This window comes from Lonchura striata, chromosome 4 (assembly GCF_050655825.1).
Source record: "Lonchura striata isolate lonStrDom1 chromosome 4, ASM5065582v1, whole genome shotgun sequence".
Taxonomy (NCBI): domain Eukaryota; kingdom Metazoa; phylum Chordata; class Aves; order Passeriformes; family Estrildidae; genus Lonchura; species Lonchura striata.
The window spans coordinates 32,980,679-33,005,946 of record NC_140706.1 but is presented as its reverse complement, the minus strand read 5'-3'; the positions used below and the strand labels follow the sequence as shown (position 1 = coordinate 33,005,946).

Here is a 25,268-nt window from a genome sequence, read left to right as displayed (position 1 = left end):
CATGCTGCCTCCCTCTTCCCCACCCTCCTTTCCCATTTCAAGCCCTATGTCATGTCATTAGCACTGCACTGGCCCTAATGTGGCAGTTCATACCTGTCAGATCTGTCTTTGTAGGCTCCTTGCAGACTGGATATCCATCATCTCTACATTGCTTACCCTTGGGTCATATTTTCTTTACATCTGTCAAATTTAGGCTTTTTGTAATTCTTATTTTGTAATAAATGGATGATCAAATGTTGATGTTTTGGTCCCAGGATCCAAAGATTAAGATAGAGTCCTAAACTGTCTATACTGTCATTCTGCTTGTGATCAAGATGTTGTGTTTTTTGCTGCTCTTGGAGTTGTATTTCTTTTCTAAATCCACAAATCCTTTTTTATTCACCTCTTGCAGTCCATGATTGGAACAGCTGTGCCGGATTCTCTTAATTTAGTTTGTATATTGTATAATCATAGTCGTAAAATCTGATTTTAATACAAAATCCTCAAATTTGGAACCATAATGTTTAAATTATTAATTCATTTAGTGGAACATGTTTGTTTCGCAGCTTTGAATTGTGCAGTTATGAAATTATCTTCAGCTGGCTTTAATCTTACTCTGTGGTAACTTCACATGGGCCTGATGAACAGCCCTTTATCTTTATACTGGTTTAAGAAGTGCTTCTTATATTCTAGTCTGAGGATTAGGACTGTAGATCTCCTCCCATCTCAAACCTAACAGGGTATAAAATTATGAATTTTCCATACTGCACAGGAGAGTCTGTGTTTGAACCATTATTTGGTAGACCAGTGACAAGAAAATAATTGTTTCATAGACATAAATTCTTCCCTGCCTCTGAAAATAAAAACTTTCCTAGGCTATCTTTTCAATTAACGTTTCCTTGTGATTCTGTAGTAATAAAAACATGTATAAAGTTTGAAATACTGTATTTCCCACAAATATCCAAATATATGTGTGAATTTTTACTTTTTTTCTCAATAACTGACTTGGGGTTTGAGTCTTGCATAAAGCTCTTCTATCAAGGGTAACACAATAAGTAGAGCTCAGAGAATTCACAGTATCTGGCTCTAACCTTTTCAGAAGTCACCAAGACCATGACTTATGTCCCCTAATGCTTTTAAAAGTCCATAAGGAATGTGAGAACTGTGATTAGTATTTATTGAGAATAATGAGCATTTGAAAATTATATGCACACTTGATGAGATTTAATGTATTTCAATACTCTTTGTTATTATGTAGTTTACTGGATATATTAGGGAAGCAACTGTCTTTCATATGAATCTTACAGCTCCACTCTAAATCAGATAATGACAAGAAGAGGTTAAGATGGAAAAGTGAATAGAGCAGAAAGGTCAAGAAAAAGAGATTAAAAGGTGACAAGGAAGATGGTTCTGATGAGTGAAAAGAAAAACACGGGAATTAAGAACAGGAGAAAAATGTGATACAGTGGATTAGGATGGTTTAAATTTCACAGATAATTTGCACAAAAGCAAAAATCAGGCTGAAGTAATAGCAACAAAATATTACACCAAATCAAAAAGAAAATGTTAGCATAGGCAAAGCTCATTAATTGTCCATCTTCACTGCAGTTTGTCACATCCTAGTGAATAGAATTCTGCATGTACAGCTTCAAAAACTCCCTTTTACTAAATATATTGTGAAGCTTGTGTGACAGAATGGATGTATCACATCTGTTAGTCATTCTCTTTTGTGCAATTGCATTCTACCCACCTAACATTCTGACTTCTGGAGACAGTGTTTTACACTCCTTGTCAGAGTATTCTAGAGCATCTAAGGTGTCTGTTTTGCTATTAAAAAAATCTCTATTCTTTGTTTTCAGCAAATTTGCTATCCTACTATACATTTATTTCCACATTCTGCCTCTCAAGACATTTCCTTACAAGTGACCTTATTCTAAGTGTGAGTTCTGCATAAAGAGCTTCAATAGGAGAAATGTATCCCCTACATAGTGTCTAAATATGAAATAAAAAGTAAGTACTTTTCCCATATCAGAGTAGCAGAAAACAGTATAGTCCTTCCAGGAACCCTTTGATACCAGTGCTGCTTATACAATAAGCTTATATAATAAATGTTCTATTATTGAGGATGTATTTGTCTGCAGACAGAAAACAAAAACTAGAGAACAATCTTTTATCTTTTTTGCTTTCTAAAGAAATGAAACCAACTTTTAATTAAAAATAAAATTAGGATTAAGTAGCAAGTCAAGGAAATGTGAGGGTGAAGTTTGGTTCTCCTAAGGTCCATGATCATTGTTTTGCATCTGTACAGCTTTAGATGTTTCACAGTTTTACCAAGTTTGTTATAAGTATTTTTTGTCATGCATTATCACATAGTGATTACAGGGAAAATGTGCTTGGTTTTTGAATGCCTCAAATGTTTCAAGGCAGGTAGAAGAAGGCAAAATACAAAGGAAGAATAGATTAGAAAGTGGACTGACAAGTAATGAATGATGCAGATAGGCAGATATGGTGAGAAACATTATCAAGAGCCAAACTGAAAAGAAATTAAAATATGAACTTGGATATATCTGGGACCTCTGCCTTTTTGGTACTGTGTCCGTCCTGTCAGGATAAAACCAAAGTCAGCAAAGACACTCACATCGAATTCTTCTGTTTAAAAGCTAGGGGAGTTGAGTGTATTTTTATGCTAACTAGGCAGGTGCTTTGTAGGCTTTTCTGATTTTTTTTCCTATGGTCTATTGTTGCTAAAACCTGACTTGTCAATTTATCAGTGGTTAATGAATTGGTAAGGACAGTGCTGATGGCTGGACATGCTGACAAATTTTCTTTTGGCAACTTTTGTTCATTCCATCTGTTTGATTCTTTCACCTTTTCATGGTTTTTAAGATAATATCTCTGTGTTTATATTTAGTATAGATCCAACTTAAAGTAGACACTGACAACTGAAGAACCATGGGACCTTTTCTTTTGTTTAATAGCCCTCTTCAAAAACCCATTTCCACAGATAACATTTCCAAATTGAAGCTTAAGTTATTATGGAGGTCCTTGAAGGACTTCCCCAAAATAGGACAGGGAAACAAATGTAGCACAAGTGCAGCAAGTTTCCATTTAATTCCAGCTTTTAAGTTACAGCTTTATAAAGAACTACCATTTCTGCATATGTCAAACCTTCTTATAGAAGTATTTGATTAAACTCAAAAAAAAAAAAAAGCACATTTCTAGATGATGTAACCTCTGTGATTCTGGCAAAGAAATATATATATGCACATTATCTTTTAAGAATAATAAATAGACTTATATGTATTGAAAGTACATTGGAATCCTTTTTTGCATAAGTGATGTAGTTAAGGAGGTGCACCAATCCTACGTGGATCGTTACTTACACAGAAAGTTGCAACATAACAGGTAGGCATGTATGCTGCACAAGCTTTGGGAAGTTATTTTAGAGTTATTAATTAATTAGTTTTGCTCTTGTCTATACAAACAGAGGGTGTCAGCAATCCTTGCCATACCCAGGAGAAATGCAGCATCTAATAATTGAGTGGTAGTAAACAGCATTATTGTCAGTTTTTAAAATTTAACTTCATGACATATCATCCCAAATAGTCCAAAACCCTCAAAGGTATCTCCAGAACAAGTTCTCTTTGAAATGTTGTATCTAATTTTCTTTATAATTTTCACTTCATACATTTTTTAAAGGAAAGGAAAAAAACCCACAAAGCATTATGGTACCTGTTTATTCTGTATCTCCATTTTTTTTTCTCAGGAATTGGTTCATTACAATGGCCAAGCTGTTTTTAAGTCTTTATGAACTATTGAGGCACTTACTGTCAGTGGAAGAAACTGGAAATGTTAAAGTGTACGAAACCCTTGAGTAAATCCCTCACATGGAAGTCATTCTGGAAAGATGAATTAAAAACTCTGAACACAAGAAGAACATCCTCACTTCATGCTTTTTTTCTCACTGAGCTCATACAACCTCTTTTTCAGCTTTTAATTTGATTTCATAATGTTGTCCATTATCAGGTAAAAGCTCCCAACTAGTCTGCTACCCACTAGGTCTGCATCCCAGCTGTATTCAGCTTCCCCTGGATCCTGGAAAATTTCCTGTTTTTATTGTTCAGAAACCTTAATACGATATAAAATTTTTCAATCACATATGTATGATTTCCCTTGGGATTTGAATTTTTGAATTTCTACAGGAATAAACTATTTTTTTTTTCCGTGTCAACTTCCATGTTTGGGTTTTGTGGGTTGTTTGGGGTCTGTTTTGTTTTGTTTTTTCATTTGTGTAGGCAACTTACATGGACTTCAATCCTCTTAGTGAAGCTCTTAGGAAGGCTTTAGGTCAGAAGATTATATAGCCTGATGATTCTAAAGCTGTTACAACATTTCTGGGCTATCTTGTAAAACTTCAGAGGGTAGTGAAAAGCTCTAATATATTGAATGGAATGAGAGGGCAGTATTCAAACCTGCTCCCCTTTTCTGTTTTGCCTGTGCAATGTCATTTTGTGAGTTTTTTTGCCATTCACAAGAGAGGGAAAAGAAAGAATATTTTACATGAGATAGGATATTGTAAACTTCAAGTTGAAAATCCATGCCTAGATGGTAGGTGGTATGTTATGCCTGAGACCAAGTCCCCTGTGAAGCTCCTGAAGATGTTCTGGAATGCTTCACATGGTTTCACTTAGGTGCTTATGACGAAAAAAGAAGTGTGTATGTAATAGTCTTTTCCAATTGCTGTGCCTGAGTGCAGTGGGTGGAACAGGGGCTGTGTGGAGCAGGCTGCTGGGGAGCTGCAGGGTGTGATGCTCTCCTGCTGCTGCAGCTGCTCTGGCTGTGGCTGGGGGCAGTGGCTGTGTGTGCCTGCATCCTTCCTTGCCTTTTCATCTTGGCACCATCAGCCTCTGGGCACCACTGCCCTAACACCTTGTCACATTGAAGTCAGCAGCAGTTTTGTTACTGACTCAGGTAACCTTGTCTTTGGACAAAATGCCTCTTTCATTTCCATTTTACTTCTCAAAATGCTCTTTTTAGGATAAATAAGGTGCTGCATGTGCACCCATGTTTACACATTATCTATTCCATATGTACATAGAGACACCTGTATATGTATGCATGTGCACAGAGGCTTCTTCTGTATTTGTATCTGTATTGTGTTTGAAAATGTAGATTCATATAGTGATGTACCAAATACATAAACCAGTGTTCTAAACTGTCACCCTTAGCATATATCTACACAAATGCAAAATAATAAGCCTTTTAGACACTACTACTTTCAGCTCTGACCCTATTACCACTGGGTGGCTTGTTTGGCCTGTATCCTTCACTGATTAGTTTCAGCTTTCATAAAACCCAGAAATTCACATGGCATGACAGCTTTAAAAAATTACAAGGTACTATCAGTGTGCATGATAATCCCCTTTTTTATACCCTTGGCACTGTTCAGACATAGTCATAAATATGCTTACTCCTTTATATTTACCTCCCCAGCTATATTTTCATTCAAGTGTCTATTCACAGCTGCATAATAAGTAGTTTGATTTGTACCTAATTGTAGTAATTGATTTTCACTATTTATGAAAGTCATTGTCAGAATTCATTTATGATTCTGACTGCAAAGAAACTTGCAGCAACAGCTTCAGGTGACTGCAGGAATAAAATAACCTGATCACTTTAAAAAAGTCAATGACCAATGTATTACTTTTAATATTTCAGGAATTATTTGCACTTCTGTATTAGTATGTTTGCAATTCTATTTCTTTCTCATGTATAGAATTCTGTTCTTGACATATTATAAGCTTTAATTATCTTGCTAGCGTGTTTTTACATTAAATGACTAATTATGGAGAAATTAGGATGCCTGTCAGATTCCAAAATTGAATGTGTGTCCTAATTTGTTCTCAGACCTGTGAAATAATTGTGGGCCAGGGTGGAAAAGTATTATAGATATAGGTATGCAAAGGAGTTTGCCAAGTGTCTATATATCATAAAATGTCTTAAATCTACAGACATAAAAGTGGGATGAAGACACAGCCATTAAAAAGGCAGTCATTTTTGAGTGTCACATAATTAGACACTCTAAGTTATTGAAGTGTCACAAGTTTACTGCACCTAATTTATTAATACAATCATTGGGATTCACTTATGTCTCCTGCTCTGCCCCAAAACAGGCTAAAAGTCTATTAAAATGCACAGACTCTGCTTCAGCAGTAAAAGTGCAAAATGCTTCTCAAAATACAGTGACACGAAAAATAACAATTTTACTGTAATACTTGCAGGTAACAAGTGGCCGTGTTTCTGTTTATTTGTATTTTTGTGTACTAAAGTAGGGCAGAGAAATCAAATAAAAACCAGGTGAATTTTGTTCCTGTTTAGCTTTTCCGTTACCACATTAGGTGACATTTGTATGGGGAAAATAGCCTCTTGCTTTGGCCTTTAACAAGGACATAAAAAAACACCCTGCCCAAAACCAATCAAGTAAAAATTCTGGCAAATACCTTTTTAAGTCCTTTTATGCTTGGAAAAATACTTTTTCTTTGAAAAAAGGAAAAGTTACAATTTTTTAAAAATCCTTTCATGTACTGAATTGGTTTTTCTTAGTTAGGAGGCTCTGTTTTGTTTATTTTCTAGCCAGGATCACTTTTGATGCATTTAAGCAGTTGACAAAACACTGCTGAGGAGAGCTGGAGACAAAAAAAATCCACTTGATTGTAATACATGTGGAGTTTTGACAAAACACCTTATGTGATATCTAAGACAATTATACACATGAAGAGTTTTTACTTTAAAATTCTTTAAAATAAAATAATTAAAAATTTCTCATCTTTTGTTATCTTTTTTTCCCCTAATCAGGACAGAATTTTACCCTAAGGCAGTTAGGAGTTTGTGAACCAGCAGCTCGTCGAGGACTGGCATTTTGTGCGGAAATGGGGCTCCCCCACAGAGGTTACTCTATCAGTGCAGGGTCAGATGCTGATACTGAAAATGAAGGAGTGATGTCTCCAGAGCATGCCATGAGACTTTGGGGCAGGGGGGTCAAATCAGGGCGCAGCTCCTGTCTGTCGAGCCGTTCCAACTCAGCCCTCACTCTGACTGATACCGAACATGAAAACAAGTCCGACAGTGAAAATGGTAAGTTCTTGTGCATATGCCCATATATAAATGAATGTTTATTTGCTGTTTTGGCTGACACCAAACCATTTAAAATCATTAAAGGAATGGCCTTGAATTATTTACCTTTTCGGTTTTTTTCCTCTTCTCATAAAAGTCAATATTCACTATCAGTCCTAACTAATGCAACCTTTGGGTGTGATGTTTTAACTGTAATTTTGAAAGAATTTAATCACCAAAAAAGGATTAGTTCTGTATTATCTCAGGCCATGTCACCTGTTACCCTCTGGGGAACAGCTAAGTGGTGATAAAGTAGCTCCCCAGGCTAGCTCACATTCAAAAGTTTCATTGTAAACTGTTCTTCAAGACATCTTGGAGAAGTTGCAGAAACTTAGAATGGATGAGTGAACTCAAAGAATAGCTTATTAACAGGGCTCATGTGATTGAAAAAGAAATTTGATTGTGCTTTAAACTTCTTAGCTGATGAGAGCAGTTGGAATTGTGGTGAAGAGGGACATGTGGCCTTTGATGTGCCTGGGGGACTGGATTACTGTGAAATTAAAATCTGCAACAAAAATCTTAGCAGCTTTGTAGGATGTGGGGTATGACCATTGTATATTAAGTCTTAGAGCTTAAATGAAAATAGGTTAATACAATTGACTGATTCATTTTTAAAGCTTTTCAAAATTTTTTTACCTCCTCTTGAGGTTATGAATAGAATCTAATGTGGTGTTAAATGGTAACTGTACCAATTGTAACTTTTATTTGCACAAGATTTTCAGCTTTGCTAGAATTAAAACAATTCTTCTATTAATTTCATTACTTTCTATGTGAAAAATTGAAAAGAGGAATAAAGAAAAATGAGTAACAATGAAAATTAGTGATGGCTATTGCCTGCATGTCTACATGTCATTTTATTAATTTCTTAAACCTGTCTGCTCGGCTGTACAAAAATTAGAGTAATTTTATTGCTATCCTCCGGCAGTGACTGTAACTCGTGGTGGGAAACAACTATGTAGGTATGTATGTATGGAAATGCTTAAAAAATGAATGCACTTTTATTTTAAACTACAAGCAATAAAGTTTAGTCCTTCCTGTTTATTATTTTAACTTTGGTTTAAGAAAGCAAAACAAAAGCTGTAATCTGCTGTTATTCACACTTATTTTTCCACTGATGGCTGTTTCTACATAAAGATACCTGTGCAAAGCCACTGTCTCAAATGAGACCCTCCTTTTGTGTTGGATATAATGCTACATGGTACCTGAGCAGCTCTCAGTGTTCACAGGTGTCTTGTGTCATGCTTGGAAAATTTGTTTTGAGTCTGAGGCAAGTTCTGAAAGAGGAAGATAGAAGTGCTTGCATACCACCTTTTGGCAGTGGAGTTTCTGTGTGAGAAAGCTTGATACTTCAGCTGCAGAGCAATCTAGAATAAGTTGTTGAACAGTCCTGTGATTTTGAAAGGCCTGTGGTGAAACAAATTCTTTTGACCCTTTTGTAAAACCCTTGCTAAATAATCTTGAAAGCACATTTTTATGTGTACATGCATGCACACACTATTTCCATAGGAAGTAATATCTTTACATTATTGAAGAGGTGACTGCTTCAGAGGTAACATAGGCTTGATATACTTTTAAATAAATTTTATACTTACAATTTTTTAAAAAGAAAATTATCTGATTACAATGTGCCACAACATCCTCCATTCAGCTGAAAGTTAGTTAGTTTTGTTTTTACATGTGTGAGAAGACTGTGGATGTGTTAAAAAATACATTATTCTTCAGTCATTAAAATTATGGAAGGAGTTTGATACAACTTCAACTAAAAGTTTAGCCACTATAAAGGATTACAATTGATTTATTTATTAATAGGGAGGCCAGCAGTCCAATTTAAGAATGTACTGGGACTGCTGTGAAGCTAATGAAATTTTGATGGCTTGAGAGTTCCCTAGGGTTATGAAACATCTATAACCTGGACCATGTCATGGATCGCTGTTTCAGTGGAGATGTTAAAATGGTGAAAAGCTTAATCTTCTTTGGTATTTTTTTCTCTGGATTTTGGTTTCCACTGAACATAGAAGACTTGGCTGAGAAATTACTTTATACACGTCACTGGAACTCACAATAGAATAGAAAATACAATTTAAAGCCAGGGAAACGGTATCGCCCTGGCAGGCGCAGGTGCTCTAATCAAAGGACTAAACTGCAGGTGCAAGTTTTGTTAATTTATGGCCCCAAGTTAACAGCTGTGCCAGTATACTGTTGAAATCTGACAAATCTGATAAGGCTTTGAAACCAAAGTGAGAGTTACAAGTCCTCCGTACTGCATCCCCCTCTGCTGTGTGGGAAAGATTCCTGACTGCATTTTGATGGAATTGTTTTACAAGTAAATGCATTTCTATGTAGCATGTTTACTTCTAAGGTAAAAATGGAGCAACTGGTGATGATGAGCAAAGCACAACACCACCAGATTGTACTTCCCTCACCAGTAAAACTATTCACTGTTTAAATAGTCCATTGCCATAACCAGGCCTTATTTGAGTTAATGGAACTTGTCAAGATGATGAGAACTTTGACTCATTTTACAGGATTATGATCTCAGGATTAACAATTTGCTGAATGTACTTGGGGTTTTCTTTCTTGCCAATTAGTCAGGAAGAGAAGCTCAGCATCAAAATAGAATTTCCTTTCCTTCCATGCAACTGTTAGGTACTTGCTTTTCTGAAATAGTTGTGGATTGCATATCCCTCAAGAAGGCAAAACTTGCAATTATGCTGCATAATTACAATGAGCAAGAAGAAATAGTTTGTTGAAAATACTAACCTTCTATTTGTCAAAGTCTTAGTAGTATGTTTCTGAAATCGTATGTTTCTGTTTAAAGTTTTAAATAATCTTGGAAGGTTTAGAGTTTTCTTTAAACAAATAACATTGTACATGATCAAGTTGGAAAAATTTAAATATACTAAGAACATTCTGTGACTGCCAGCAGATATTTTTTTTTAAACAGAACACATATCAAACATAGGGTTAATAGATGTAATCTCACATCAAAGGTTGTTTTAGGATATTGCTCAGTAAATAATTCTGAAAAGAAATATTTTTTCTTTGACTTCCTTCAAGTTCCATGTATGACGCTTGGCATCATATTCTGAGAGATTTGTCATGTCAGCCCGCCTGAAAGAGGGTCTGCATCTGCTAATCTGGGCAAGCACCCAGTGTCACGTACAGTGTGATGTATCAACTGGAGCACACTGAGCACGCACATGCTTTTTCAGGCTTTCTTCTCCATTCTCATTGCAAGTTATTTCATAAATGCTGCATCAAGAAATTTATGTTGGTAATTGTTCTAGGAGCTGTTGCTTTGAAATACAAGCTGGCTGTCTCTTACAAGCTTGCCAGTAATTTTATGTTGTTAAGCTGTTCTAAGATTGCTAAAGCTTGTCTTTTAAACTGGATAAATATTCCAGGAGAGTATGAGCTAGAACCGTAGTTAGGCTTCAAATGGCCCATTTGCTTAAAGGGTCAATATATTTTTAAGGAATCTTAGAATCCACTTCTATATTTAAATTATTTTTTTAAGCCCATTAAACTGCAATCCCTGACTTAATGAGACATCAGAAGGTTAATAAACAAAATATGAAAGTTAATTGAGCAAGTTATTCCAGAAGTGCAGCACCTTTTATTTTTTAAAATTTATTTATTTATTTCTCCCTGTGAAATTATATAACTGGTTTTTTTTGTGCTTTTCGTGTGCTGCTGGCCTGAAAGTCAGGCTGTGGCAATGATTCTGGCTGGAAAGTTACTCATATAAGACCGAAGTCGTTGGTCAAGTCCATGTCACCTTCTACTCCTTTGGAAGCAGTAGTGATGATGCTTCTTAAAAAGGGTGGGCCACTCCAGATAAACGCATGCCACATAGCTGACTGCCACAGAAACTACCTGGGCACACAGAAAGTAGTTCTGATAGCATTAGAATGTGGGGATTTTTTTGTTGTTGTTATTTAGTGAAAAGTTTTGCGCTGATCGGTGTTTGTTAGAAAACCGGAGATCAGGATATAGCAAAATAAAAAGAATAAAGAGAAAGAGGGAGTCAAGTTCATGGCCTCAGGCAGTCATTCTGAATTGGTTAGATGAATGGTTTGAAACTTAGAACGATTTTTCATGGATACAGAAAAGTAGATATTACTGGTAGATTTTTTTATTGCTGAGGGCTCATATAAGGAGAAAATATCACTTTATTAACTGCATGGGCACCTACTTGCTTCCTCTGCAACTTCAGACAGTTTCTGAAGATAGCATTCTTGTGAGCCTAATACTGTCTTGTCCTTCCAGAATGATGAATTTACTGGCATTCAGATCTCTGAAACCCAAGAAATACATTGGTAACATACTTGTCAAGGCATTTTAATCTGTTGTCTCTAACCCAGTTAATCTATAATACATAAATGAACTCTGCATTATTAAATAATGCACATAATTCAGGAAATAGTGTCACATGCTTTCACCCATTTAACATCTTTCTTTATGCTAAGGCACAAAACTTGATTTAAATGAACCCTATTGAATAGTAGCTGCACCTGCTAGCCAAATGCTGAGCCTACTGATCAAAACCAGCCACATAGCTGGTGAATTAATCCTCGCCTTACTGCCATACCACCAGTTACAATTTCTTCACTCTTTCCCACAGATCTCCATCGAGCAATTGTCTGCTCCTCATTAAACATGCCAATATGCCTTAAATCTTGCTTTGCTGCCAAAAAATTTCATGACCAGGGAATCAATCTGTTTTATTTTTGACAGAAATCAGCTCTGAAATAATATTTAATATTTAACAGGCATACAGATTTTTCTTTGGTTATGGAGATATGTAACAAATCCATAAACAAAAGTAATTATCTGGCTTTCTGAAATATTATAATTTTTCTATAGTTATGCAAGTTTTCAGATTCTATTATGATAGTAATAGAAATGTGGATATATTTCAGTTAATAATCTAATTGTTAGTGCAAGTGAAATTCAGTTTCATAATTCCTTTGGCTAGTGGTAGCCAAAGAAGCAACAGCTGACCTTTTTACATTAATTTTGTGTGATCTGGGTTTCACAGATCTGAGTGTCACGGAACTTGCTGTTAAGAAAAGGCATGAGATTCCAAAGGATCATCTTAATTATGGTGGAGTCTGGTGTAGACTGTCAGGCCAGGGGATGAGGCTCTTTGGCAACACTTGTATAAATTTTCTGATGTGCAGGAATTGTAGGTTTAGCAACAGCTGACACCAATAAAATTAGAATCAGGATCTGCAAAGAAAAACAAAGCAGAAAATTTCAGAAAATTCGTTCTTGGCTCTTAAGCTTAAAAATCTTTCTAGTGTTAAGGAGTGGTGAAAGAGCTGTTTAAAGACCAACTCTCATATCTCAGGATTTCTCAAAAAAATTTGAATTTTAAGGGATAAAACACCATGCAGAAAAAAGAAGGAAAGTCAAATTTCAGAGGGTGAGCTTATGAAGATGTTTCAGGAGGACCTTGGGGAGGTCTATACATACAAATAACATTGAGACAAAATCAGAAAAAAAGTAGTGTTGTATAGAAACATGAATACTAAGAAAAAGAAAGAGAGGGAGTTGATTTATTACATAGCAATGAAAGAAGACTATATTGCTGATAGGTTTTCTTCTGGTTGTTTTTGTTTTTCAGCATTTGCTACCTGAGTTACTGATCAAAGAGCTAATATTTATACTCCTAAAGAAAGGATTAGAGGTTGCTTAGATAAATAAATTTTGTTCTGCGTGTATGGTGTACATATGTCCTACATGTTCTGGGCTGTTTATGATTCATGCGTGAGAAATCATTGATGATGGATATGGTTCTGGAAGGTAAAAACAAACAGTACCACTTCAGAAGTGGCAAAGAGAAAGGAGGAGAAACCTTTCTAATCAGTTAGCTGGCAAGCACCCTAGGGAAAAAACTCTTAAAAGTTTATGCTTTATAACAAGCAAGAAGAGACATTCTGCATCATCTCAGGGCAACTGTTCTGGTGCTTAACCATTTTTGTTGTGATTTTTTTTCCCCATTATGTCTAATTGGAGTTTCCCTTGCTGCTGTTGTGACCATTGCATTGGGTAATGGAAGACCAAAGTTAGATTTCTACCTTTTGCCTGTCAGGCTCACTGAGCTTCTCAATTTGTATGCTTCAGCACTCCAGTCACCATGGGCATTCTTCACTGAATTCATTCCAGTTTATCAGTGTTGTACTGGCAAGCCCCAGACAGAATATTGTCATCTAGATGTGGCCTTCAGATGCTGAATAAAAGGGACTAATCACTTCCCAGGGTATGCTGGCTCCATTCTCCTGAATGCAGCCCAGTATGTGGTTAGGCTTATTGTTGAAAGGGCACACTGCTGAACTTGTCCACATTGACTGCCCAGCTCCTTCACTACAAAGCTGCTTTCCAGTGGGCTCCCAGCTAGTACTGTTACTGTGGATACTCTGCCTTTGGAATTCATGAGGTTTTTTCAAGAGCTGCTCCTTACAGCCTGTTGAGATCCCTTCAAAAGGCAATCCTGCCCTGCAGTGTGCTGATCAGTCTTTCCAGCTTGGTGTCATCCACAAACTTGCTAAGGGCACATTCCATCTTACTCATTCTCAAGATGTTAAATGTAGTATACAAAAACATCATCCCAGTATTAGCTCCTGATGAATGCCATTAATGTTGACCAAGAGTTGCTCTTTGCACTACAAAACACTACTCTTTCAGCCTCTTCATACAACCAGTTTTCCACAAGATGTTCTTTGCAGCTCACTCATTCAGTCCATCTCCGTGCAGCTTGGCTACCAGGATACTATGGGAGATCAGTCTGAAAACCTTGCTTAAGTCAAGGAAAACAGTATCTGCTGCTTTCCCTTTATCTGCTGAGACAATTAGCTGTTCGTAGAAAGCACTCAGGTTGTTTGGGTATGATTTGCCTTCGGCAAATACAAGTTAGTTGTTATCATTCACTTTCTTTTCCTGGAGGGCTATCTCAGCATTTGAAGAATAACTCCAGCAGTATTTGTTCTATCATCTTCCCTAGGAGACCAGGGTGAGGATGACTGCTTCTGCTTTCTCATATATTCCTTGCCCATCTTGAAGATAACATGACCTTTATCTTCTACAGAGTCATCAGGGGCTTTCCTCCATTACCATTACATTTCAAGGAATCAGACAGTGGCTTCCAATGACATTGGTCACCTCTGCCAGCACCCGTGAAACTGCAGGTCTGGGCCCCTGGACTTGTGTATGCCCAGCTTGCAGAAGTGGTGCTTTACAGCTCCCACTTCCTCTGCAGTGCAAGGGCTTCTCAAACTCATTGAGCTTTGGCTTCCCCATCCCCATCCTGCATGTTCAGGAAACATTTCTGTTTCTTCCTGGGTAGCCATTACCTTGGGGTCTCAGTGGTCATTGGGTAGTGGTGTTTGCTGTGGTATGGGAGGGTTTCTTCCACAAATTTATCATGTGCCTTTGTACACATATATAGTGCTACTGAAAGAATCTGGCTGCTGCACTCAGTGCAGTGCTAAGACAGAAGTGGTGTCTCCATAACTGGTTTGGGGCTACATTCTGAGGCAAATGCCAGCCAATTGGAGGGTTAAAGCAATGTTAACAAGCATAACCAGAGGTTCTAAATACAAGATACTAGAAGAGACTGGGAGAGAGCTCAGCCTGGTGCACCCAGTTTGTCCTGTCTAGATACTGCAGCTGTTACAAAGGCCACGAATGGCAAAAAGGACCAGAAGCAAGTAGTGCAAATAGCAAAAAGCAGAAGTTAACTCAGACAATAGCATTCCTAAAGTAACTCAGAGAAATAGATTGCTGGAGATTAAGTGGATATTTAATAATCTAATGTATTTTCCAAAACAATTTTTAAATGCTGTTGTAGTCGCTGTCAGTCCCCGACAAAGTGGGTGTAGCACAATAGAAATTCTTCACTTCCTTTCTGGTTTTGTTTTTTGTAAGTCAAGTGTCTTATTCAACCCAAAAATTAGTCAGCAGGAAGCATGTTGATAAAATTAAGGCTAGAAAAGCGTTGCTCTTCAATTTAATATAATATTAATATTGATATATTGGTTTTCTCTTCTAACTGGAAATGGTTAACTTTTCATAGACTTTTTTCTTCTAATTTTAATTTTGATATAAAAATATTGCTCTTCATTTCCTCTAAACCATATGTGTTTTTCTGGATGTGTGAGGCTTTATATGTGAGGTTGCCATAAGAGTAATGTATGCTTTGCACATCTGTAAACTGATAATCTGCTGTTTTGATCTGGAATGTGGTTTTGATGTCCTTGAAAAGTCACAGTGGTAGCAGTAAATTGTTTTACTTAATGAATTAGAGAGCAACAAATTTGCTGAATCAGGCTTATCGACATAATTATTACTGAAATAAAAAGGAGAAAAAAAAAATCTATCAAAGCTCTGAGGTTATTTGGTTATCATTAGAAAGCAAGTTTCTCAGCTACTTCTTTCCTAATTTCCTGTATAGGTATGTTGATACCAGGGTGGTAGTATGTATACACACAGAGATATTTGTATATTCATCAGCTAAAACCAAAGGAATGGCAGAGATAAAGTCTAAATAGTTGTGATCCTATATAAAAGGTAGGCTTATTCATATTCAGATGTTTTAAAGGTGTTTTTTAGGCTTAATCTAATTTTGATCTGAAATAAGATTTTAATTGCATATCCTTGTATAATTATGTCATATTGAGAAATAATCTAATAATTATTTCAACTTTAAAGTAAATATAAGCTGTGCAATTGTAAGAGTATCAATAATAATTATAGGTAACAACATCTGCATGCTGGTCAAATAACAGCTGAAGAAAATTTGTCCAGGTTTTTTTTTTTTTTTACAAAAAGCTGCAAAGGCTTTTGTAATAGACAGATCTTTAACTCCTATTAAAACTGTGTAAAGACTTTGATGTTTTTTGGATAAAGGTTTTTTTCTTTGATACATATGAGAATTCAGTATAAAATTAAGTTTCAAGCAAGAACTGCTCTGAGTCTTGAAAATATGCTGTCTGATCTGTTGGTGAAATTTAAGCTTTTTTTTTTTTTTTTTTTTCTTGATTTAAGGTAAGAGGATGAAGTCTCAAATATCAGGAAAGAAATGCTTGTTAAGAAGCTGTGGGCTTAATTTTTTCCACACTCTTCTCCTCCTTCTTCCTACTCTTTTCTTCCTAAATTATGTCAGGTTGTTTAGCTATCTTGTTTTTACCTGTATGTTGCAGAGAAGAAATGTGGTTTTAGCTCACTGAAACCAGGAATAATAAATGTTGGAGTTTTTTTGCACTCCATCTTAGAAATCTTTCAGTGGAAATGCCTTTGATACCACTGTGGTGTAGTCCAAGTTTTTGTATAGTACATGGAAATTTGCAAGGTTCTTACCACTATCTTACTTTGGTTTCTTGTTCTTTGTTCTTTTTTTTATTATTATTTATTTATTTTATTTTATTTTATTTTATTTTACAATTATGAACACACAGCATGCAGTTAGGAAGGGTGAACAATGTAAATTAATTATGGATTAAATTACAAATATGCAAATGTTTAGTATGTATGTATATCTCATAACTGCTGCAATAACATCCATAATAGATGCTAGTTTTCTCAGAGTTTGATGATGCTGTGCAGCTGCTATGCCAGATCCATCTTGCTGCTGGGGTACCCTCCCTGGGGTACTGTGGCTGCTGACTAGGTACATCTGAGACAAAATGTGAGCAATTCCATCTCTAGTGCAGTATTCACAATAGATAAAGAAGCTACTGATCTGGGAAACCCAGGTTCTGGATTTTCAGGCCATGACAGAGTAGGCACAGACCACAGGCTGTTTTTCTACCTGACTGTTTAATGGTTGCTTTTTGTCCTTGTGGTGGAGCAGATTCCTAAATGTGTGTACATAGCCATATATATGCAGACATAGTCATCCTTACAGCACCTTTTCTTACACAGATTTTTGTCATACACATAGTATTCTTAGAGTAAACATACAGGGCTGAGGACCAGTTGTTTCTTCTTCAAATGATCTTGAAACTTTGAAGCATTTTCAGAGTGAATACATGTGCAGTCATGAGCATGGGCAAGGAAAGTTATTCTGGTATTTCACATCTGCCACTGAATTACTGTATGCTGGAGAGATTGATTTTCCTCCCTCCCCCCCACCCCCAGTCACAGGGGTTTTATTAATGTAATATTTCTATAAACGACTTTAAAGTTACGAATAAATTGCTTTGGATAAGTGCTGATGACTAATGCTATGGAGTCTCAGTCTGCACCTGTGGCAGGCTGTCTAAAGAATTTAGGTTGGTTTTTTCTCTACAAAACTTTCTTTTTTTTTGCAGTGAGTTTCACTGAACTGTATTAGTCACTTGTGCAGTTTTAAGAAAAATAGCAAAAGTGAGAAGTCTAAGATACTTTGGGCAAAATTTAGTTCTTTTAGAAGATTTCAAAAGTCTTTTCTTCCTGCTGTTAAAGATGAATATTGAATTTATCAAGGTATTTTATGATCTTCAAATTTCTTTTGAATATTCAAGGTTTACAAGATACCTGTGTCAAAATTACTTTGAAAGAATATGGCCATGGTTAAATAGATAGTATCCTGTCTCCTTCCATGTAGATGTAACTAGAATTGTTCAAGCTGCTAAGTTCTTCATTGCGTGATCGGTGTATGCTCTGTAAGGAGATTTATTTAAAATTGCTTGAAAGCTGCACTCAGTGGGGAATTCTGCTGCTCGTTCCCTTAACTACTTTAGCTGCAGAGAACATATGACGTCTTATTCATTAACTGTCTTTGCTGCTTGTTTGCTTTCAGTAGAGTTCCAGGAGATTGTTATATTGTTTTGTAAACTCAATATTGCTGGATCCTGGTTGCTTATGGCAATTGAGATGAGATTAGATGCTTTTGTTAACAGGCCCCAGACTTTAAATTTATAAGGACTAGGCACCATCTGCTCGCAATTAAAGGTCCTGAGCTCTGAAATTAATTCCTTCCATTGGTCCATTAGACTCAATCTTTTGACCTGAAGTCATGATAAGGTTATATTAGCCTCTCGAGTCTTGCAAAAGTGAGGAGTTCACGCAGGGGCAGTGCTGAATATTCCTTTTAGTCCTTGTATCAGTGTAGTTAGAGAGCAGAAAGCAATGATTGTTTTTCCATTTTACAGGTAGAGAGAGATTTTTTTAAAGTCACCCTGGAGATTGAGAGCTCACATCCTCGCAAGTTGGAATAGGACTTGTGCTTCTAAATCGCTGAAGTGATATTGAAAATCTTTCCCAGAAAAAAATCGAATTAATATGGAGAATGTTGACTAAATTCACAGGAAGACTTGATATACAAGTGGGCTGAGTGTAAAAGTCCATTGTTCCAGGCTCATTAGATTAGCTGTGTTGTGCTTCAGCTGTCTTTCATTGATTCCTTCTGCAGCTGCAAAAGGTTGGGGATCTTACCAGAAGTCCCTGCCCTAAAATTGTTCAGCCAGGGCATTTCCTGAATTTGTATCTGTCCCGTGTGTGTAGAAGTTGCAAAGACAAAATGGATGGATGGACAAATGGGTTCACATTTTTGTGGTTCTAACTCTCCCCTCTTTCTCAGTTGCTTTCTGCATTTTACTGAAAATTGAGGTTTTCTCTGTGAAAATACAGCAGGACAATACTGTGGAGTGGAAGGAACTTGTAACCATGAGATTTTTAGTTTCAAAAGAAAAGCTCCAAGTTGTCAAATAGCTATTCTGGTTACTAGCTGTTCCTATACACATGAAAATGTTTTAAAAGTTTCAGGATCTGGTAGTTCATCAGCAGACTTTAATTTTATTTATACAGTGCTAGTAATCCTCTGGAATACAGTTTGTAAGAGTTTTTGAGACTGAAGGCTCTTCAGTGTCCTGTGAGTGTTCCTGTCTTATCCCAAAATGTAAATTATTAGAATGTTTTGGGATCTGCTGGCCATTAGGCTATGAGTAGAAATCAGCACAGAGAGAGTTCATATGCCTATTGTTATTCCTATGCAACAATCTCCATGACATAAGAAATACAGCTAGGTAAAAATAATTCCTTTGTCTGCTGCTTGCAATTAGGAGTTTATAAAGATTAGTAACTTGGAAGTTAGCTATATTTCAACATTACTTAAACTGGAATAATTTTGGAGTCCCCATGATACAAGGCAGTATTTGTCAAGTGTGCCTTAGATGGCTCTGTGACATGTATATAAATATCAAAATTCATTTTCAGTTGTTACAAATGCTCAGATCCATTTTTGAAAATATAAGTTAGAGTTCTTACCTTTTCCCCAAATGTAATATATCATATAAAACTATTTATGGAACTTACCCAGAAAATGCTGGTAAATGGTAAATGTCCACTTTGTAAACATTAACAACATTTTTCTTATCCAGAGAGTCATCTTTGCACTTCTTGGATTTAGGGAATACATTTAAACTACTCTAACAATATTGAAAATATTGTTACAAAGTCTGTGTACTTTTAGTTAGTAATTTGCTTTTAAAAAAGTTCATTTCTAGTTTCCTTACAAATTCTTTGTTCTTTGCAGTATCAAATGCATTGATTTTTATAAAAAAAGTTAATCAGCTTACCTTCATTCAGAATGGATTTTTGTTCCTCTGATCAGCTCTACACAATTGAATTTTTCATCCTCTTTTCTGAGGTATTTCAATGTTATAAAAAGCATTAAAGAGAATTCTGATATTCCTTTAAAAAATATTCTACTGCAATGTACTTTTGTTGAAGCTGGAGAGTTAATTGAACTGAGGCATTTTTCTTTTGTTTTCAATGATAAAGGTATCTGTGCTTGGTAAATACAAGAGACAACCTCTCATGGGGAACTGGTTCCCTACTGATCCTGGTTACCCTGGAATTTATAATGTGAATTTGAAGTAAGCATTTAGTTTTGATTATTTGAAAATCTAGTTTTCTTTTTGATTTTAAAGTAGACTTAGTACACTACAAGGTATTGGAAGAAATATTTCCTGGTCATATTAAAAAAAAAAAAAAAAAAAGGCTTTCTGAATGTTTTTCTATCATGCTGTCTGAGTCTGCTTTTATGGAGCAATGGTAGTTCTTCCCAGAACCTGTAAAAAAGCCAGACAATGTAACATGTTTTTATCAAAATGTGTGATTATGGTATTTTGCCTTAAGAAACAACAACAACAGCAACAACTACAAAACCCCACAAAAAAAAAACCCAAAAAACCAAAATAAGCCAAATCCTTTCCCTCCCAAAAACCTACAGTCTTTTTTTCCAGTGTGGTTCTGCTATATTTTTCCTTGTTAGATCAAGCTGACCTAATCTTTTATGAGTTGTTTTTGTGTCTGTATTACCTCAGGCTGTGCTCTCATCAGACTTCACAAGCTAAGTGGACTTGAGTTTTGGATAGTCTGTGGAAATAATCAAAGAAAATGTACCATGCTCCTGGATGTGATGATAATGGCTCATTATGTCCATTAAATTTTGTCCTGAATCGGTGCTGTGTACTCTGCTGTGAGTTCCAGTTAGACCTGTTAGACTCTGTGTGCTGATCACTTGTAATTACTAAAGCACAACTGTTAGCTCAGCTAAACTCCAGTTCCAGTGTCTTTCATTCTGCTTATCAATTTCTTCTGAACTTTATATGTGGGAAGGCTTCAAAGCATTTGCTTTGAAGTAAGAGGCACTTTAATGAAATCTTGATTTGGTCACTAATTTGCTGTATCTGCATTTGCATGCGGTTTAATTTTTCTGGTTTTGTTTTCCTACGTATAAAGGAGTATAAATCATACTGCTTATTTTCTATCAAATTTATTAAATCTGCCTTTTTAAATTCTTGAACTTGAAACAGTTGGGAATATTTTTTGTATAAATATAGGGGTGTGCGTGCATAAATATATATAAAATCCTCTTCAACCTGAGGCTTCAAATTTTATCAATTCAGTCACAGATTAATTTTCTTTTTTTGGAAAATGGGCACAAGTGTCTCCACCTCCTATTTTAGAGAGCTGCACATAGTGCCTTGCTCAGTGTGCTTCATATTTTCCCATAGGATACACAAAGCATGAGGGAGAGGAGGTGAAATCAACTCTGTGGAAATATCTGAACTGGTCTCATCACATCTAAATGAAGCACTGGCCTTTCCTCCACTCTTCTCCCATTCCACCAAAAGCATGGCAACAGTTTATCATCAGGTAGACAAGCCAGATTCCATTCTTGCACAAAATGAACGTGCCACATTATAGTCAGCCACTGATTCTTGGAAATGAAGGCAAATGCTTGCTCTTTTGGAGTCATAGGTGGGTATCAGGAAGAAGCACAATCAACCTTACAGGGACATTGGATGGAGATTTACTCCTTACCTGCAGCGGATTAAGGAAGAGGAAAAGCCTTCAAATTCCACTGGTGACAGAAGGTCTAACTTGGCTTGCATTCTAGCAGCCATGTAGCACTGGGGCAGCTGAAGCAGCTGCTGGCACTAGAACACCTACCATTATGTGTGCTGGACACGTGTGTATCGCTGCAGCCCGTTCATATTTGTTCTCTCTCCCAGCTGAGTTGGTCTGTTGTAGAGTAAGGAAATGTCTGCTCTAAATTTGGTAGTTGAAACTGTGGAAAGCAAATCCAGGGTTAACCAGGTGCAGGTAGCAGTTCTGTCTGGTCAGAGCATTGCCTTTCTCTGCTCTCTGTTCTGACACCATACAAGACATGTGTGTTGTGTATTTTCTCTGCAGTATCTTGCCAGGAGCTCCTCAGAGCTGGCTGTAACCAGAAGTGGCCTCATTTGTTTTGCAGCTGTGAGGATGACACAGCAGAATTCAAGAGAAAGTGCTTATGTTCATAATATTTCCTCCTTCTGAAATGTGGGATGACTTTAGCCTGTCAGGTGTCTGCATTTGAAAAGAGTCAATAAATCCATACATTTCTTATTAGCCCTTCTCATTTTGGTGCTTCCATTCTTCAGACTCCTCTGCTGCGCAGCTTTTTAACTTGCAAGGCTCGCTTCTACAAGAAGTATTCCATTTGCAATTTCACTGCATGGCATGTAACACAGGACACAGGAATAAAAGGATTTTCCAGACAGCTAAGCATTACAAAATACCATTTGTGGAAATGTGCTTGAGGAGGGACCAAATCCTTATGCAGATTGACTGACATTGCTGGAATTAATGTAAAGCATCCTGCATCAGCTAGGATCTCAAGAAAGCCGTAACATATCAACTCATACTATTCTAGATTATAGAACTTGGTTGGAGCCATCACCAATCAGCAGACTGGGAGAAGAAAAAAAAGTGCAGGCCTGTGAATATCAATAGCTGGAGATGTATGCACATGCATGCACATGTATTGCAGCTTTCAGGACTTCACTCCTAACATCTACAGATTTGGCTTGAGTTTGTGTCAAGGCAGTGCCCTTCTAGGTAGCACCTGAACAGACTGATATTATGGATCAGAATCATTTAATGGAGCAAGATGCAGCTTGGTGGCTGGATGCCATGAGCATGTGGAGATTTTGTTTTTTTCCCCTGGTTGTGACTTCACATTAAATGCACTAGACAGGCTGAGAAACTTGCAGATACAAGGGGAGTGATGTTGGGAAGAACACAAGTTACCTAGTCTTTCTTACAGTTTCTGTACTTAGTTAGACTATCCCACCAAGTGCACTGCATCTCATTTTTATGCCTTACTTCAGAGAAAAAAGTCTCGAAAAACAACACACTTTTAAGATAAAAGGATGTGACTGATTCATGTCATCTTTGCTAGGAAGGAGTCTGCCTCAAAGGAAATCTTATCATATAATCTCTATTTCCGTGGGTTTTGCATTTTCACAGTAGTTATATGATGACTTAGGTGTGGCTGTTGAAGGGGTTTGTGTGGGCAGTGTAAGAGATTCACTGACCACAAAAGAGAACACCAAATTCATAATTTCTTCTTTCTGCCTTGTTTTTTCTTTCCGTCTTGTTTTTTCTTTCCCTAATTGTCATAGGACATCCAAGCTTAGCTGGACAAGGCTGCAGGGTTCTGGTTCCAGAAAATTTAAAACACCAGAGGTATAAGCTGTTACTTCTTGTGGAAATGTGTGTTGTATTTGGGGCATATTCTTTAGAACTAAGGTCTTGTCTAATCCAGTCATTTGACCTTACCTTGAATGTCAATGGCTTGAGCAGCACTGTGAGTTACTGTGCCTTGTGGATTCAGGGAATCCCTTTTCAGCAGTCATGAGACTTCTTCTCTAAATGGGATGGATTTTACAAGTGAGATTTGGAATGTTTGGATCCAAATAGTTTCTGTAACACAGAACCTAGCCAGGCAGGAACTAGTTTCACATCTGCAGTAGCTGATGGTGAAACTCTGACACCACGTTTGCATAGGAATCTCTCTCGAACAAAATTGGAGACAACTAACCTGTGGAATACTGTGCTTAGTACTATTTTTCCTAGAGATTGCATTTTTGAAGTAATATCTATGGCTAAATTAAATGTAAAGACAATGGACTTTTTTATTCCATTTTAGGTCTTACTGCTTTCCCTGAAAAATTCAATTAAAATCAGTAAGCATATAGATAGACTTGAAATACATCAGTTTAAAGCCTTTGTGCTGAAGAACTTGCAGCTAGAAGTCTTCAAAGTAGGCAATAGACTATTAAAAGCCTAAACAAAGTGCTGACTAAATTCATTCAGAAACTAAATTATTCAGCAGTATCCAATACACATTGTCATAGCATGAATTTATAACTACCTACTCTTCTTGGGAGCATTTTGTGTAATTGCTATAGTAGGAACTAGATTATTCAATCACTTCAAACTGATCCGCAGAAATTGGATATGCTTGCCTTCAAGTTGCTGGCTTTTTTCAGGTGGGTAGAAAGTATTCACATATGCAAATGTGAACATATGCAGAAACTATTCAGTTCTGTAGCCTATATGAATTTCATGATGTTTGCATGACAGCATACTTTGTAGAAACACAAATATGCATTCTAAGATCTGGACAATTCCTGAAGGGTATTTAAAAATTAGTATCTACATCTTGTTTTATTCAAAGACCTGTAATAGAATTATCTAGTCTTTTAGAACATTATTCACATAACATACTACTATATTTAAGGAATTTTAATTGAAAATCTTTAAAGCATTTTGATATGTCTGGTTATATTAAAAACTCAATATTGAAGAATGCATCTAGGAGTAAAAAAGTTAGCAAAGCACTCCCCTGTGCTGTGATTAATTTGTATATTATCAAGGTCTTTATTATGAATTCAGTTCCTAATGTAGGCCTGTAATAAACAGAGTGTAATTGAATTTTCAATATTTTGCCATCAGGGAGTGATTTTCTTACAAGACCTCTGCTCCATCTTCTGGCTAATTGTCAGCAGTTACTCAGTATTACTGCATTAATGTCACCAAACAGTGAAAATAGAAGTTAGCTCCTTCCATTACATGAAAGGATGTTCCAAATCTTGCCTGTTTACTGATTTTGATTAGTGTGCCATTATTACTTGCACCTTTATTAACATCATGAACTTCTTTGCAATTCCAGCCTTGGAGGCAAACCAAACTTCTCATAAATTTGTCTTCATATAAAGTTTCAATCAATGTAAGTATTCCACTTAGTAAAAGCAGAAGCAGCCATGAGATTGGGATTGGGCTCTTATGATCTGAAAGGTCTTTTGCAACTTAAATGATTGAATAGTGAGGATTTTCAGATGCACTAGGGAAAAGAGCCTTTTATGTAACAGGAGTGAGTGTTTTGTGTCTTAGCATATGGAGTGATAAGTTTGGAAATTTTAGAACATACATTGCCTTTCACTTCCATTGCATGTTGTGTTATACTGCAAAAAACAAACAAACAAACAAAAAAAATTTTGTTAGGAACAACAAAATTATAGACTGTTCTATATGCAGAGGAAAGGTGAACAGTCTACCAGCTAAACAACCAGGGGCTGAAGTTTTGTGGAGCTGTGGGTTCCACTCCTGGTCAATATTTTCATGGAGATCTTTGAATGTTTAGAGTAGTTTTATTAACTTTTGCTAGCAGTGCCAGGCTAGGAGGAGCCACAAACACTTGGATGGAAGGGATTAGCATTACAGTCTTCATATACTGGGCTTGTGAGCATGAAACTGCAGTTAATAAACTGCAATTCAGTTTTAAAGTAGCTATATTA

The 25,268-nt window shown here is 36.4% G+C and overlaps 1 protein-coding gene across 43 annotated transcripts in view; it reads left to right on the top strand.

Moving 5' to 3' along the window:
• Window positions 1-25,268, top strand: part of TENM3 (teneurin transmembrane protein 3) — a 1,286,597-nt gene that overhangs the window by 982,003 nt on the left and 279,326 nt on the right. For 39 of the 43 annotated variants that reach the window (XM_085578773.1, XM_085578775.1, XM_085578777.1 and 36 more), the window contains one exon: window positions 6,835-7,113. The exons of 3 other annotated variants lie outside the window; for them this stretch is intronic. In XM_085578773.1, coding sequence (XP_085434899.1) covers window positions 6,835-7,113 — 279 coding nt within the window. Of the gene's footprint in view, window positions 1-6,834; window positions 7,114-25,268 lie in introns of those variants that run through there. One more of the 43 variants, XM_085578810.1, reaches the window with a different exon arrangement.